The sequence below is a fragment of the Plodia interpunctella genome, chromosome 16 (genome assembly GCF_027563975.2).
Source record: "Plodia interpunctella isolate USDA-ARS_2022_Savannah chromosome 16, ilPloInte3.2, whole genome shotgun sequence".
In the NCBI taxonomy this organism is placed as follows: Eukaryota; Metazoa; Arthropoda; class Insecta; order Lepidoptera; family Pyralidae; genus Plodia; species Plodia interpunctella.
Window position 1 is genome coordinate 6,508,134 of NC_071309.1, and position 18,327 is coordinate 6,526,460.

Genomic DNA, 18,327 nt, shown 5'->3' on the forward strand with positions numbered 1-18,327 from the left:
AATTTTATTTTGACTACTACACGACCTTCCCTCGCATCCGGCTGGTACAGTCGCAAGAGGTCATAGTTGCCATTAAATTTTAAACATAAACACTGCAATATGAAATATGTGCTTACTTTTATATACATTAATAAGAATGTAAGTCATTTCATTAGATATCGAATATTCTCGGTATTGATAATCGCGCTTCAACAACGCTTGTATGTAGCACACATTATGCATCCTTTTGTTGAACTCATTAGCGGGCATGTTAAATAAATGAATTGAAATCATTATCTATTTTGAAAATTATATATTTTATTATATTTTTGTTTTAATAAAGTTATAATTACACGAATATATACACAGGCAGATATGTACAATTTCGAGGCCGCTACTATATATACACTGGGTCCACGATTTATCACTAGGTCCGCACCGGGCGTGGGGGCGCCTTCGTCATCGGCAGCCACAACCCACCACCATCATGTCCTGATAGTTTTTGAGCACCACATTGTTCGCTTCGTCCATATACAACATCGATATAGGAGCGAGCTGCGTGGGCACGCAGCAGGCCTTGGGCACCGCGGCGGGGTTCACGGAGTTGACGAGCGTCTGCACGATGGCATGGTTTGTGCCATTCAGGTGGTCCGCCAGCGGGAACGGACACTCGCCCTGGCAGTAGAAGGCGTCGTAGCCGTGTGGGGCCACGATCCAGTCACTCCAACCGACTTCCGCGAAGTCTACGTACAGAGGACGTCGCTGGCAGATCTCGCGCGCCTCCTTGCGTCTGTGATGCGCTCTGTGGCCTTTCCGGGATGCCCCGCGCTTGTTTCTCGTCAACCGCGTCTCACCCAGCTCTCGAGCGGCTTTGGCTCGACTGTCTTCTGTATATAGAAGTAATAGAGGCTGTGATGCCCGCCATTCATCTTCGTTCTCCGAAGCACGTCTTCGCACTCTCACGTGAGGTACTCGCGCATCTTTACCCTGGGAGTCTTCTTCTATGACACGCACTAAGAGTCCATGATTATGTTCAGGCTCAACTAACCACCGTCGCACAGCACCAATCGCGTCCGCAGTGACTACGCCCTCGGCGGGCCGTAACGGTATAGAGTCTATTAGTCGTAAAATGGGAGCACTTTTTCCACGTCTACCGGGTCGCACCACGTCATATATTAAAAGTCTTTGTGTTGTGAGAACGCCAGCGGCGCGCTGGAAGGTGAGGTCGGCGCCGCGAGCCACTTCATCGGCGGGTACGGCGGTCAGATTGAAGTAGAGGCGGAAGCGGTGTTCCCCAGGGAATCTGTCGTCGACTTGGGTGGGTGTGTGATGGTAGGAGCGGGCCGTGTTGGCGGCGGCGGCTGGGATGGCGCCCTGGGCCTCGTAGAGCAGGCGCATGGCGCGCGGCACGGGCGGCGTGGGCCGGCCCGCGCGCTCGGGCCGGCGCGGCATGCCCAGCAGCGACAGCAGCTGCCTCTCGGCGGCGGCGCGCGCGTCCTCGTCCAGCCCTGCGCTTGCGCACAGCGCGACCAACGCGCACACCACCGCGCACGCGCACGCCCCACGCATAATTCTCCTCGACCCACCTGCAAAGATAGAAAACATAGAGTTAATATACATTTTATTACAATATTATTAGTTGTCAACCTTCACAAAGCAACCTCAGATTGCAAAATACGATTATATTCACGTACGGTACAACTAAAAATGAGAGACACATCACGTGATTTCCAAAAATATAAGTGTGTATATAAATAAAATTGACAATATTTCACTTATAAGTAAATATTAGTGTGTGATATATTTCTACATAATATTTATAATTTGATTCATGAACGTCAACTGTGTATAGTTTTGGAATAACTAAATACACTACATTAATTCAAGTTTCACATTTTCTGGATAACACTATTTTTGGTGTAAATATTCAAAATAATTATAGTTCACAGTATTATTTAAATTATCAGACTCAGATTTACAATCGATTACACTTATCGTTGCTTCTAATATTGATACATGTTTCCTGAAAGAATTAATGATTATTTTTCAACAAAGCACATATTGTTTGAACCGGTAGTTGTTTTATCATTGCTAAATGCATGTATTTAATTAAATGCACAGCATAGATTGTAAGCAAAATAATATAACAGTTTATTGCACCTAATTAGATAGTTTTCATGCACTGGACATCGTCGGTGTGTCATTTGTAAGGTTAACAAGTCTTAATATCTTCAGACACAATCTTATGACATGTCACTGGGTACTTTGTTCAGGTTTATGTTATACTTGTTGAACTCCGGGATAACAGTGCCGAACGATCTTTTGATATAAAAAAATGCTATGCTATCCCAGAATATATCCTACCCGTGTAGATCTCATTTCTCGATCCACCATCAGCCTCTCATTTCGGATGTACCTATATGTGAAATAGTTATGTGATTTCAGTCTATATGCCTAATTTTTCTATATATTTCAACACAATACACAATTTTTACACAGTTTTTACCTTATATTCATCTTAATCTGTCCCGTAAATGTTTGCTTAATTGAGTTATACTTATATCATTTTTTCCTTATCTCTTTAATAACATTTTCAGGATTTCTTAAAATACTTCCACAGTTCCCGTGAAATGGACACACATACGAATTGAAAATTATATGAATCATGAACTTTTAACAGTTACTTTTCAATTCTATCCAGCGTCCGCTCCTCATTTTGGAGGTTTATGGGAAAATTTCTCCGATATAAGTTTATATGTTTAATTAATCTATTTAAGTATTTTAACCTACAACGCAGAAACTGCAGTATTTCCAATATCTTTTCATAAAAATTTATGCTACCACTTGCATTTTTGCTTTATATTATATTCGCTAAAGCTCGCTTACCATTTATACATCAGTAGCCGCACCCCGGGGCTTCGCTCCCGTGGGAATTTTGGGACTAAAAGTATGTGTACCAGTACCAAATTTCGTAACAATTGGTCCAGTATATTTTGCGTGAAAAAGTATCAAACATTCATATATCCTCACAAACTTTTTCATATATAATTTTATCTATTGTATAATTATAGATAGAGTGATATAAATTGGGGAAAAGTTTTATCACTTGATATATATCACTTTATCACATTTAAATATGCAACGTAAGTACACATGTAGGTGTTTACGTAGGGAAAGTAATTAAATATTACACACGAGGACGATAGGATAACGATGCATAAACTTTTCCTAACTTTCGTGTGGTCGCTGTTTAATAGAGATATTAGTATATTCCGTTATTATATTTACGTTTATTATTCCTGAATATATATTTATACACGATATATTCCATATTATCTACAACATACTTCAAATATATTTAAGTGAATTATGAACTGGTCAATATAACAATTGTTTACATCTGCCATGCGCACGGTCTTCGGATCACAAAAAATAGCAATAAAGTGGCCACAAAAAAAACCTTTGAATTTGAAATGTAGCCACATATGTATATGAATTCAGGTTTTTAATTAGTCCACACTGTGCTGCGGCCCGCGCTCATTACGTGGCCACAAACAAGTCTTATAAATATTAACTGGACATTTGGTAAGCAGATAGGTTTTTAATCAAAAACTACCGTATTCTAAAAGAAAAATAAGCAGTTAAGTTACATAAACATGCAATGCAAATATGGATTTCTCGATCGGACACTTTCCAAAAGCGTACAGTAAAAGACATCAACGGGCGCGAGGTGCAGCGCGAGAGTCGAGCAGCGACTGCAGCCAGCGCTCTGCGCCTCCCACAGCCTCTGGCTACTCACTACAGCAAATCTACAGTATGCATTTCATCTCATTCGTTCTCTGTATATACATTTGTTGTATCAGTTCCATTTTAATTCGCGAACGATATCGATTTTATGTGTTGTTGTTATAATGTTTTGATCGTTCTAGCACGGTCGACCGGATCGCGGCGTACGTATTTCGAAAATAATGCGGTCAAACCGGCCGCGGGCGCACGAGCGCTCGCCTCTCTCACTCACCCGAAATTTTAACGCATCCAACGTCGTCTGGCAAAATCCGCAATATCCTCGCGTTCAGCGCTTGGGGAAAATGTGGAACTGCACACGTTCACGAAAAAATCGATGGCACATAACTGAGTATGGTAACATCACTAGCGCGGGCATGTGCGCGGGAGTGGCGCGCGCGGCGTGGGTACTGAGCGGCGGAGACGCGCATCGCATGCGTGCGGCGCGGAGGTCGCGGACGGAATGAGTCGTGGCCGGCCAGACGCGGCGGCGTCGGCCCCGCGGCGCCTCGTCGCCCGCACCCCGACCCGCCGGCCCCGCCGGCCCCGCCCGCCGCCCCCACCATCAATACACCCCGGCAAATCACCCCCCATACCCATTAGCCATCAAGATCATTGCTTCTATTGGCCCCTTCCGATCTCTAGTGGTGGTAAAATACAGGGTTCCTCATATCGATATCGGTCCTACGGACAGTACCTACCTTACCTACAGTAAGTGTCTTCAGCGTTCACACGTAAAGCCTGCGTTACCAGAACATTATTTCTCTCCAGCCTGTCAGTCAGGCATTTCAACAACATTTCTATTGTAAGAAACGCTTGCTGATTTTCATGTTCAGTTTTCTGCTGTCACACATGCAGCTGTGTAAAATATTTTTTTCTGAACATCTTTGCTTTTCCACCACGGATTCAAAACTTGTAAATTCAACATCGACGAGTCCTTCTAACTCTGGGGTCTCCAATAATTCCACAACAGATCATAATGTGCATTGTGCACAATAATAAAATTCTAAAAGCTGGCTCTACAAAGCGCTCTATGATGTACTCTATAAGTAGGATAGTAAATCAAAATTTATTACGCTGAAAAAGAGTTTGCTACGAAACGCTACGAAAGCGCTACGACGGCGCTACGTCGCAGTGACTTCCGTCCGTTGGTACATTTGCCATTTTCAATTGATATCTTAATATAAGTTTAATTTAGTTAGTTTATTCATTTAGTTTTATTTTCATAGATAAAATCTAAATTCAAATAAAAGTTTGCTTCTATTAATATCTCTCGCTTCTGAAATTATTATGTTGATATCAACTTTATGATAAAGTGCGAACGGATTGTTTTGTCGGGACTATTATATATATATATTTTATTATTATGACTTATAATTAGATAAATATACTTGAAAAATGGTACCCACCGGAATATTTCCAACACTAAATCAAAAAAAAACATTTAAGGTAACGGGTAAAAATATACCTATTAAACACACCTATTATACACCTAAACCTTCTTTAGGAATCGCACCTTTTATTAGTGAAAACCTCATGAAAATCCGTGCAGTTGTTTATCTCATTTATCGCCAACAGACAAAGACAGACGCTGAAGGACGTTTTATAATGTAAGGATAATTCCTAATAGTCAAGAAATCAAGACTTGCGAGAAAGGCGAACTAGCGCATACAAAACTAATTTATTCAAACTCTATTTACCAAATTGGGACTAACTAGATAGTCTTCGGAAAAACCTGAAAGATTAATAATGTATAAATAGGTAAACAAATAAGCGAATTAACAATAAAATTACATTCTATAAAAAAATGTGTAAACATAAATCCATACTTAATATTATACACGGGAAAGTCTATCTGTACCGCTTTCACGGCTATTTAGCCGCTGGACCAATTTTGATCAAATTTTCTATGTACGTAGAAAAGGCCGCGTACAAACATAGTATGTTATTTTTCAAAAATCATTCAAATTATTATGCTAATGGTAAGAAAAACTGACAAAAAGCTAGTATTCAATAATAATAATTATCATATTTCTTTTTATATATTTTAATATAGAAAATTATTTCTAAATCTATCTATAAAAAAAAACGGGTGTGGTCATTTTCTTTGAATGATTTAATGAATCTGTTGGAGAGGTGTTGGAGATATTTGAAACTATAATCATAGTTAAGAAAAATAACACAGTGCTGTATCTTGTTTAACCAGAGCCTTCTATTTGCATTACAAAGTCATTATTATTAAATTGGTTTTGTTTAAAAATAGTCTTATCGCACTTAATTAAAATATTCGTTTTTTTATCTAATAACAAATGATATTAACAACCGGTTGTTAAAAAACACATTTATCAAATGGCATTGTCCATAAGCGTATAACCACATTAATTAACTAATATTTTCACGAAAACGCGGCATCGGCACAAAGCAATGGAATTTTGGGAAATCCTTTTTTAAAATAATAAATAATACGTTTAATACGTTTGGGTAAATATAATGAAGTTGTAACTACTGGGTGGTTCCCTGTAAATAGAATCTTATCTATAAAGAAAACACTAGTATGTGAATATACTCCTGCACTACATAAATAGGAGCAGTAAGGTTAGGATTTTTCGCATATATTGTGCAGATTATTTTTTTCTGTCTATATTATAATTTCATTCAAGTATTTAATCTAACAAGTATAAGCTAAACTTTTATGACGCCTTGTTGTGTGATAGAGAGTCGGGAATGATAAACAAAAGTATTAATTCTCCACAAAAAGCAAATGTATTCTACATATAGGTGATTATTGTCAAAAAAAACTTGTATCGTTATTATATACTAATTAATTTGTAGTCTCGAGCGGAGCCTGTTCCTAATTATTTTTTTGGTAACGTGCTCTTTAAACATGTCGATTTTGACTAGTCTTTCAGTTTTTTTTTTATATTTACTAATTTAATACCTTAAATTAGGAATAATTTCAAACGGCCTTTGCACAATAATGGACAATTAAACAATAAAGACCAGAGTTACTCTTGTTCAACGTTAATTGTTCAATCTATTGTGTATTAAGGAAGCAATTAGTGTTGGACGGATCTGCGTAGTATCTACGTAATTAGTTAATATTTCTTGCAAGGTTTTTATCATCTACAAGTCATTTTTGTAGACTGAAAGGTAGTTGATTTTTAGTCAACTTTTTCGCAATATTAAAATCAGTCTTCAATAAATAATAATTATAAATTATTCTTTTAATATTTTGGCGCAGAAGCCTGAATATAGGTTGTGACTGGATTGTATTTATAAGGCGCTGAGTTTGTAGATTAGAATTTATTCATTGGACAATGGTGCGTAGGTAGAAGATGTAAGTTACAAGGTACAAGAGCGACGGAAATACGTCGCGGCGCCTCCCCTCCTAATGTTGCCAGGCTTTGGCCGCAACATATTTGTATATACAATGTAAATTATTCCACAAAAAAGTGAAATAAATTAAATATCGAGTAAAACGAAGTCATCCTATTTGTTAGAATATTAATATCTTTTAGATTTATTTTCGACAGATCATTTCGTAATACGTGGTTGTATACAAATACAATACACAAAGATCGGTTTTAGTCCACGCATAAACCATCAGATAATCTGACAATGAATAGTATGTTAATTATTTCTTGAATCAATTCTTAATTATCGTGTTAAAAGTAAATACATTGTTCAATTTTTTTTAAACCATTACTCATGTACCGACAAAGAACCCATCGTTATCAAATGGACGTCCCTTTGGCTTTTGTTAATCACTGTTAGATCAGATATTGAATCTCGTATCTGTGATAAGACACACCAACAATATTTGAACATTACAACCTTCACGTGAATTTCTCCGCGTCCGGTTGATAAATATAACTGTTATTATTCTACGCACCTGGTTGCAAAGAATAACAGAAGATGCGTAAGTGAAGCTGAGATAAACTGATACGAGCCAACCCGATGACTGTGCCTCGAACAATGATAATGATGAAAGTTTTAACGGCAGGTGCTACACATGTTATTATGATTCGAGATGCGCACGTGCCAGATACAGATGGTGCTATCTAAACTGTGTCATATTTTTTTACTTCATTATTAACAAGATTTCTCTGTTAACAACGGCTCGATGCAAAACGCTCTTCGGCCCATGCTCATCAGCCTATCGGTCTATGAGCTGAACGTTAGAGTAAATTATTTAATACAGAGTGTTGTATATTTGTTTTATTTTAATAACATGTGTCATGTTTACATTGTTAAACTAATTATGTAATTATCATAAGTGACAACAGAATTACATTCAATAACTGCGCACCTACACAAAAGTCTTTGACGATGAAAAAAAAAGCCCATGGAATTAGTAGGTACTTCTTACTGAGTGCCTACTAATTCCATGGTTAAGCCTATATAGATGAAACAAGATTTGACATTTAATATATGAAATAGTCACAGACATTTAATATATAGATATTGAATGTCAGTGAATGACGAAAGTTTAATAAATCAGGGCAGATATTTGCGTAGAAGAACATTTATATCTGAAGTTGTAACAAAAAACTCTGAAACACTATAAATTAGTTCCAATGACATGATGACTAGTACTTACTAGTCATCATGTACATCAACACTTGAAGTGTTAAGAACTTTGAACTAAATACACAAATCCTAAATCCCTACTTAAAGCTCAGATTGGATTGGACACTTGGATTTCAATACCCATTTATTCTCTTCGTCAATCGAGTTCAATTTAAAATGCGTATTGCAATGCAAATCTTACTATAACCTTCAATAAAATATATATTGACTTAACTATAAATCTTCAATATGTGAGAGTTCCCAAACGAATTCCATAACTAATTATTTTAAGTATGCGATCAAGCAAGTGGAAATTGCCGAACAGCTACCGTGCGCATACGCACGCCGGCTACCGGGGCCGTTACGCGAAACCATAGAATAAAGCTGACACAGAAATATAATTTATTTATAATGTGTTACTGAAGAAAAATATCGTAAATCTAATCGTCTCAATCTATGCCATTCACCGCTTTCCCGTAATGTCCGAAATCACTTTTGACCTCCTACATTTATCAAGTCATCGAGCCATCTTGCCCTGATATCTTACGCTTCGCTTGTCATAATAGCCTGAATCGCTGTTCTTATGAATTCAAACTTGTTTTAGTTTGAAATCATAAGAACAGAGAGTTTATGCTTTACGTTACGTTATTTCACTTCTCCACTCTTATTAATTTGTGGCGCAAATAACCAAGAGTTGCTCTTATTTTTTATTAAGTATAATTTTTTTGGCGCGTGTCTCTCGCGCCCGTTATATGTGAGGTATTCTGATCGCAGCGAAAGTTCGATGCTGTTGGTTCTTTTATACCAGTTTTAAGAGGATCTAGAACTTTAATAACAGTCAACGTTTTATTAGTTGGTCATTTCGTATGTTTTTTTTTTATTTACATCAGGTCATTTTATACATACGTTACAATTATTTATTGAATGATTTTAATTAATTTGTTTATAATTGAATATGAAAAATCTATAACGTTATAATTGTAGTATGAGATTGTCATATTAGCTCGCGTAAATTTTCGTTAGTTAAAGACATTTTTATGTTTCAAGATATATATATCTACTATGTATCAGATTTCAGCCATTATTTTATCCCCTATCCTGTGAGACTGGTACCTAAGTTTATTTCAATGGAATCTACATTGTCTTTGTTTCCCATGCGTCCCATATTTTACGTGTCCCACTCCTTTACCTCAGCGAATCCCATCCCGTTTCTGGTAAATTGCGTATCCCGTTCCATTTTCGGCCATTTTTTTTTCTCAACCAAGAACATAAATCTAACGTAATGACGTAATAACTCGCAGGTTACATTCTCCAGTCCTCACTTCAACATTTATTAAATTTCATATAACTTTCCTCATATTCCTTATATTACGTCCTAAGGGATGAAATTTTCAAAGCCCTATGAATGCTACACTTTTTTACGAATCAGCATTTCAATCATGAAAATACAAACGAAGTTAAAATACAAACATTCAACCTTTGTTTTTGCCCTAAGGATGCAATGCAAAAATCTAAATGTGTCTTTTCATTCTCAAAGTCAAGAGTTTCTTACAAACCGTTCGTTACTAGATTTTTTTTTATTAACTTTTTATTTTTTTCATAGTTTCAAAAGTAAAGCTCCCGTGCTCAGCTAGTATGTAATATAATACATAGATATTCTGTACAAATGTTCTCTTTGTCGTTAAAATAAATTTTGCTTCCTGCCAGTTCTCTGTTCCACGTTTGTTGATCTGTTTCTTCTCTTGGCGAACGTAACTACAAGTTGGAAGCCTACCGTAGTCGCCAAGACGCCTGTGCCAATAACACAGCCATTCTTGGTCTTGGTCTATGCAGATGCCGATAGATTCCCACTACAAGCCACACTCGCCAACAAGAGCGTCGCCAGCTGATGGCTCAGAGGGGGCAGTTGATATAAAGATTGAGAAAAGTATGAATAGTAGGTAAGGTCAGCACATGATTTCACTCATCCAAATTTCAAACGAAAAACCAGGAATGGTACGAATATATAGGCCAGCTGCCCTACTCCTTGGCGATGCACTTCCTCGCCGACTACATTCGGCAAGAGAAGCTTCTGCCTACAGGGTGGTTCCCGCAGTAGGTTTCTCGTGGCTACGATAATAATGTATTTTTGAAGACCAACATGTTTAAAGAAAAAAACAAAGATTATTTATTTGCAAAAACATGAGTTTACATTTTTTTTACAATGTGGTGTTAAAAGAAAAGCTTAATCCTACATGTTTCACCGTCCACGGGTATGCAAATTTAAATGGAGAACATGCTATCATCCCACAAAACAAAATCGAATAAATAAAAGTAACTAAATTAAATTACTAAATTAATTTGAAATTACTTTCAGCACATGCTGTCTCTGGTTTGAATGGGTAGGAAAAATATAATTAAAATATTTAAACGAACTCCCTGTGCTTTAGGAGAAATGTTTTTCTATTGGCCCCAACTATCATCTCAATAATCTGATTAGCTGGCCACTAACACACGGAAAAAAGAAAGAAACTGTTAAAAAATCTACGGTATATACGTAAGGTTAAATCACATCAAAGTATGTCAGTGCTGAACGGAGCCATGCCGTCTGCCACCCACGGCCGCCGTCCTGCGTTGACTCACCAATTCTCAGCTCATGTAGGTACGTAATTAGCCCATTAGCACGCACGCACCACTCAAATGCTCAATTAGATCAACGACCGTCGGGAATAGCCGCAGATTACGTCCTCCTGTTGGATTCATTGAAACCCAGGATAATGTTCCTTGTAAATTGACAGCTCCCGTCCTTAACGTTGAGAACGGACAACGCTCGCAATCTCACGATTCTGCCAATCGGTACATAATATAATGGTACTTAATAATAAATCTATATATGTTGTTTTTTTTTTTTAAGTGGTGATCCCTGATAATTTGCAGATAGAAAACAGTGTAATACAATGTTCAACTCATATTTTCATGTTGTTTTACAATTTTTCTTTTGACACTAATTTGTATTTAGGTGTTTTTCTTTGTATTACGTCTTCTTTTTCTTTAAAGTAGTAACAGAACCACGTGGAGTCCTATCCAGTTTGCTTCGTTTCCAATTTAGTTTTCGCCAAATTGGCCATCATACGTTTTGTTAAGGTTGTATAGTTTGAAGTTATAAATTAATTGAATGGAACTTGAATCTACATGGAGATAATAGTGACGGTGAAATACACATGATATATCCTGTATATCTACATTATGTCGCTGATTTTGAGAACAGAGATCGGAGATAAGAGAGACCGTAAGATCATAATGCATTCAGATAATGCACAAGATGCACCGGCTCTAATTGCAAGTCATTCAAATCGCAAACTACACATATATACGACTATAGAAGTTTGTATTCTTTGATACCGCCAATGTTCTTGTGTTCATTAGATAGTTGCCTGGGTATAAAATAGAATGTATAAATGCATTTACATAATGAAACCATAGATCAACAAAAATAAAAGTATTTGTTTACTTTAATTGATCAAGAACGTCAAGATTTGTGACGTCACATGTCCCACTATTGTAAAGACCCATAAGTAAGTCTATTTTTTGTTTTTCAACACATGGAATTCAATGCATCAATCATATCCTATTCCCCGGTTCTTTATAGAAAGTTTTAAACATTGTTCCTCGAGTGAAGTTGGGGTCAGATTTTTTGGCAAATGTGGTTTATCATTTTTGCATGATGATTCAAACATGCGATTATAGTAATCATCTCAACCTTGGAAACTTGTTATGCTAAATATTACGACCAGAAATGAAATATCAAAGTAATAGACCTGATATTACCTGATGTCATATCTAATAAATTTACTACGACCACTGTATCCATGAGAATTTTGGGGTAACGTCTTACTCGTATACCAGTGTTAATCTTTTCATCAAAACCCTGCAGTGAACGTTATGTTTGAGTAATATACTCCTTTCTTATTCTGTACATGCGTACATCCACGACCTCTATGCTGGTGTCGTCAGTGTAGACAGACCTACGTGCCAATAGTCTTACAATAACTTTGCTGAACGTGGGAAATGTAGAAGAAACAGTAAAGATTATTGCTTTGTGATCAGTCACAAAGGAATTGGGAAAAAGAACAGAGACGTTACCTATATCTACATCCTTATAAAGAGCGTTGTTATTTTTTTTAACAACATCACAACCTATGATTGTGCTCTTGCTTATTTCATAAACATAAGATAAGTTGCCTCAAAGTAAGTAAATAATTCAGGGGGCAATAAAACGTCAGAACCCTGTATGTGGTCCTGTTTAAACATAACTCAGTTCATCTAAGGACAAGGGCTTAAATAACCTAACCATAACGAACGTGTAAAAAATATCACTAAGGGTAAATATTAACGAAACCCATTAAATTGTACACTTTATCAACCTGCAGCTTTCTAATTATGTAACGGGCAAAGGAAATCGTAGCGTTTCTTCGAACTTCTTAACAGTTTTAATTGTGAAACGCTGCATGAGACTTCGTCATTTAAAGTATTTAAATTATGTCTTGTGCCGATCGGTGGCCAGAGTCTATCGGACCGGTTCGCACACAAGCCCGAGGAATTATGTATACAGACACACACATTGAAGACTGTGTTCTTGCTCCACGGGCCACAGATGAACTTCCAACTTGCAGAACCCGTGTGGAATACAAGACATGCCAGTCTCAAAGGGCGTCTTCTAAAATGACGTCAGTTACCGTTACCTCACCAAGCTAAATTTCAATAAATAATGTTGCTCAATTGGTTACAATTTATCGTTTTGACTATATTTTGCCCTTGGCTTAGCTATTATCATTATCATATTATCTCTGTCCTCTATGAACAATGATTTCTATGGACGCGATGCAGTGTTTAATTCACCATCTTCATAGTGTGCGTCGATCTTAAATTTGTGAGCTGCATAACCTTCATAAACCAGAGTAGTTGTCATAATAAACATAAAATTAAAGTCGTGTTTTTCTTCGCGTTTATAAAAATCGGCCATCATGGCCTGTCTTGTGTGAGAAGTGTAGGGCGAATTCCTCGTCATGCATCTCTCAATGATATCATTCGCAGAACATTGGCAACGATTGGTATCCCCTCAATCTTGGAACCCAACGGGATATTCCGTGCTGACGGTAAACGCCCGGACGGTGTGTCCCTTGTCCCTTGGCGCTTGGGAAGGAGCCTGGTTTGGGATGCCACATGTGTTGACACTTTGGCACCGTCACATTTACCGTCCACCTCTCTTCATGGCGGCGCGGCGGCTAGTGCGGCTGAAGCAGGCAAAATGCGAAAATATATGGGTCTGGTGGATAATTATTATTTTTTACCTTTTGCTGTTGAAACGATGGGTCCTTGGGGTCCTGAAGCAAGGCTATTTTTAAGAGAAATAACGACGCGCCTCGTGGAGGCAACGGGAGACTCGAGGGCTGGCAGCTTTTTTGCTCAGCGTGTAAGCCTCGCTATACAACGGGGCAACGCTGCCAGTATACTGGGCACGTTGCCTCCCTGTGGCACGTTGGAAGATTATTTTTATTTGTAAAACGGCATTTTTGTTTTGTATTTATGATGCTTTTTGTAAATATGAATAATAATAATAATAAAGCTAGTTAAATATTACATTACATTATTTACAAACTGGACAGAATTTTAAATCACTCTCTAATTCGTTTAATGTAACACATATTATATATGATGATGAAAAAGGAAAACTGGAAACTGTTTTTTAATCTATTTCACAATTACTCAGAATTTAAAAATTTAAATAATCGCTTACAACGAATTTGTATGTAAATTACAAATTTATTCACGTAACGTAACAAAGAGGCGGCGTCAAGAGCCCAGTAGAGCGAGAGAAGACCTTCCGGTGGTCACGCTTCAACTCTCACCAATCATCAAGTTGTGCTCAACTCACACACCTTGTAACATTATCTTGTAATCATTTAGATTACTTTAATCAAAAGGAATTGGCTTCTTCTTATTTTTATTATTGTAAATTGAGGAGTTCCCATGTCTGCCGTGCCTGGGTGCACCGTCAGATCTCATCATAAAAGCTTATCATAATAAAGCAAACTAAACGCGTGTACTGAATTTCAGCTCAATTGGTTGAAGACATCTGCGTCAAAATTGAGTTGCATGATTCCACCCGAGACAGGGACACAGCGACATACATTGCAGTTCAATAAAAACTTGTAAAAACATCTAAGCAGGTGCTAAGTTTTTTCTTATAAGATTTAAATCTGTGGTAATGTCAAATCTATTGTCTATTTTGTTTGACACACATTGGTGAATGTTAAGTTCTAATAATAATATACTAAGTAACCCGAATAACACGTGTTTTCCTGTTTACCATTTTATATTGTACGTGTATTTTCCTTTTAAATCAAAATTATTTAACTCTATGCCAGTTAATGTTACACGATTGCCTTCAAACTACCTAAAACTTATTTTCCTCTATTAAGCATTAGATATATGTAGTAGTACCTATTCCTAAAAAAGTTACTTTTTAGTTAAATTATATGTGATCATCCAAATCCATATCCATGGTAATATTATAAAAGCGAAAGTCTGTCTGTCTATTCCGTTTTCACGGCTAAACCATTGGACCGATTTTGTATGAAATTTGATATGCATGTAGTTAAAGACCCCCGTTGAAACAAAGGCTACATTTTTTAAAATTCAAACCCCAATTGACTATAACGAGGGGTGAAAGTTTGTATGAAAATCGTAGAGAAATTCACGCGGGCGAAGGCGCGAGCAAAAGCTAGTACAGAATACCTAAATAATCTACCAATAAAACTATTTTTTTTTTAAACCCCCGACTTAGAAGTTGCTGGCATCTCATCTGCTAGAAAAGAAATGACGGTTTCCAAACGGCTGAACGCACATTTGCTGAACGTAAACTAGACTGTATCAAAATCGGTTTAGCCGTTTATCTACTTATAACTCCTCTCCTTCTGTCGTCGGAGGTTAAGAGTTATTGAATTAAGTAACATAAAATTAAATATACCTATGCACAAAATCTACCTACAATCTAGACACTATTTACACCTAATGTGTTGTTATTATGCAATATATTTATACATATACTCGTAAGTTACTTGCAAAGTGCAAGGAGCATGCAGTCAGTAGATGCTGGAAGAATTATCTAAAACATAATTTATTATTGACAGTATCGCCGGCGAGTGGTACAAACAATGTGTGTCGAAGAAATCATTCTGATTATGCTATAATTATCAATTAATATGTATAAGTGTTTGTATCATTCCCAATTTAGATATTTTTATATAATCGAATTCCGTTTATCTCATTTTGTCAATGTTTTATTAGTATTAAAGTGCGATAATGACAAAACATACTTATGGTACTGGAAGAAACACCTATTATGTAATTTGGGTTTCGGTAAAGAAGGTAACCTTAAATATAGCTTATAGAATCTGAATCACCGGCAAATCGGCAAATTGGCAAATTGCTACGGGCCCACAATTATAAAGCAAGCTCCTGTGCATAGTTTTTGTTCAGGCACTGCTGGTCTGATTGCAAAAAAATAAACATCGGAAATGAGCTGTTTTTCTTCCGGCGTACATTGTAGAACTCAACGAAGGGAAAAGCCGATATACTAAGGTGTCTGAATCGTCAGGCTGTAAACGTAAACTGTAAACCAATAAGCCCTATCTATATACTTAAATAAACAATTCTTTCGAGTTTCGCGACTAGTCTAACTTCGCAAAGAAGAACGCGTGAGATCCGAGCGGACCCGATCAAAAAGCGTCAACTAATAGCATAAATTAGCTTTTTTGTCCTAATGGTATAAGTAGTAACGCTACCAACAAATATTGGGTAAATTCAAAAGTATAATAACTATACTGTGCTGTTACACATTGGGTACGGTCTCATCCTGGCATAGGATAACCAAAGTAGATAGAATTATAAATCAAGTTTGGTTTCAGCTAAATTGTCATATGCTGCCTCTGTAGGTATAGCTCGAGTAGCAGCTTGCTCGACATATCAGTTTGTACTACGCCTCTCAGGTCTTGTCTTATAATGATAGGTCAATGGTGCGTAGAATTATGATTTTATGAAACCTCTGCTAGAATGTGTTAGCATGATGGCGTGCCATTTGCCACGGGTCTGGCCTGCTTTTTTGATGTATAGAAGTCTAAACAGGCCAGTAGGACGATGACAGGAATGACACAGAAAAAGTAAAAAGTCATACACGATTTCGATATTCTAGTCGAAGAATAAAATACTTACTAAGAAGAAAAGAATACTTCTAAGAGAAGAAATTAAAATTTCTTTCAGTTTCTTCTTTTGCCTGGAATTTTCACCCATCGAGTTTATCTACACATATATCAAGTCAAACGTTGTGCATCTCATTTCTAAGAATTTGGTGTGCGTTTTCGTTCGGGATGGCATAATCACAAATGACGTTGGATTTTGAATGGATGGTGGTCCAACTAATGATCTGACCAAGTCATTCTCAAAAATATAAGATAATTCCGATATCAATAAAGTACCTACCAACCTAGTTACCAATTATTCTAAGTAGGTATACCTAAGTACATTATGTAGTTATAGCATAGGAATACGGAAAGCCATGTGGTTCCATGGGAATTGTTGATCTGATCTCAACATTATGTATATTGCTAGCATATGCAAATAGCTAGTTGGAAGTAGGTGCCTACATCATTGCATCACAGGTACGCACCTCGGAGGTAAGTATTCTATGGAACTAGGAATGCGGATAACATACGTAGCTCATTGCACGTCGTGGAACAGGTGAGCGTGCTGGGGCGGCACGGGCTCGTCAACAGCGGTGGACTGCGCGCGCGTCACTCGGCGGTGCGCAGGCGCATATCGAAAGTTCGACGCGAGATCGAGCGCGCATATGTAAATATCGGCACATTTACAAGCGAAAGGGTTCACCAGAGCGGCTCACTAACGCAGCGTTGCGCGGGAACCAGTCAGGTGAGATTCCTACGGCGTCCGATAGAAAAATGTCGAACGAGCATCGGGTCCATCACCGGCGCGGGTGGTACGCAACGCTGTCGCCGCTCGACTGCCGCCCTCCTCTCACCGCCTCGCTGCTGGTATATTTATCGCTTAATTATTGGACTTGTCTGTGTAACAATTATGAAGCTTAAGTGGCACCCGGCGGAGGGCGCGCGGCGCTACCGCGTCTGAGCTTGCGCGTTGCATCACGCCGCACGCGCAGCCTTCAGATTTTATCTCAGACGCCGACCAATCCACTGCTCACCTGTTATTCATATCATACACACATTAACCTCCAACTTAATACATAACGATATCTTCCTGGCTTCTGTTTCCGTGGTAGGTACCTTTATTCATCATCATAATTGACGCGTATCGTAACAGGTCCATGTAATTGGCGTATACGCTTACGCAGACTGATATTAAGTACTTTAATATCGAAAATCAGAGCATAGAATACTAACAATTATAATGTGTATGTTTCCTTTTGCTTTATTTATGTAAATACCGATAACCTACAAAAATTATAACAGCTCTAGTAAACAGCTGTTACGTATGTGTACTTGGACAGTATCGTTTTATTGTCCAGTGTTCACTTGTTATCAGTATTCCAGCGATTCCGCAGAATGCCTATTAATAGATAGTTCTAACCGCTACACAAACATTTTCGCTGCTTTCGCTATGTTAATATGTAGAGTACCTATAATAGAGATAACAACATGTTGACCGCATTCGCGTCTTGAATACTGGGGTTTTTGTGCGTGCCCTTGTTTGCCCTCTTTGAGAATCAAATCGAAGGGATGTGCGACTGTTCCAACGGCTTAACGACAACCCTGAAGGCCTACCACGAAGCATACAATGTCCACATGTTGTCTCTTTTTCTCATATAGTATTCACATAATGTTAAAAAAATGAACTTGTGGATGCAATGTCGTGTTGGGTGTTTCATGTAGCCCGCCTGCAACTGAACAAAATATGTGCCAGACAGCACGTGCCAGATGAGGC

At 37.8% G+C, this 18,327-nt stretch overlaps 1 protein-coding gene across 2 annotated transcripts; it reads right to left on the reverse strand.

Moving 5' to 3' along the window:
- Positions 1-289: 289 nt before the first annotated feature.
- Positions 290-17,423, reverse strand: dpp (decapentaplegic). 2 transcript variants are annotated; one of them, XM_053756459.2, is made up of 2 exons: positions 17,084-17,423; positions 290-1,565 (listed from the first exon to the last, which is right to left on the reverse strand). In XM_053756459.2, exon 2 carries the CDS (start codon positions 1,546-1,548, stop codon positions 439-441), a length of 1,110 nt encoding a protein of 369 aa, XP_053612434.1. In that variant the 5' UTR covers positions 1,549-1,565; positions 17,084-17,423; the 3' UTR covers positions 290-438. The 2 variants fall into 2 exon arrangements, with proteins under 2 accessions (XP_053612434.1, XP_053612433.1); XM_053756458.2 differs by lacking the exon at positions 17,084-17,423 and adding an exon at positions 3,998-4,238.
- Positions 17,424-18,327: the final 904 nt, after the last annotated feature.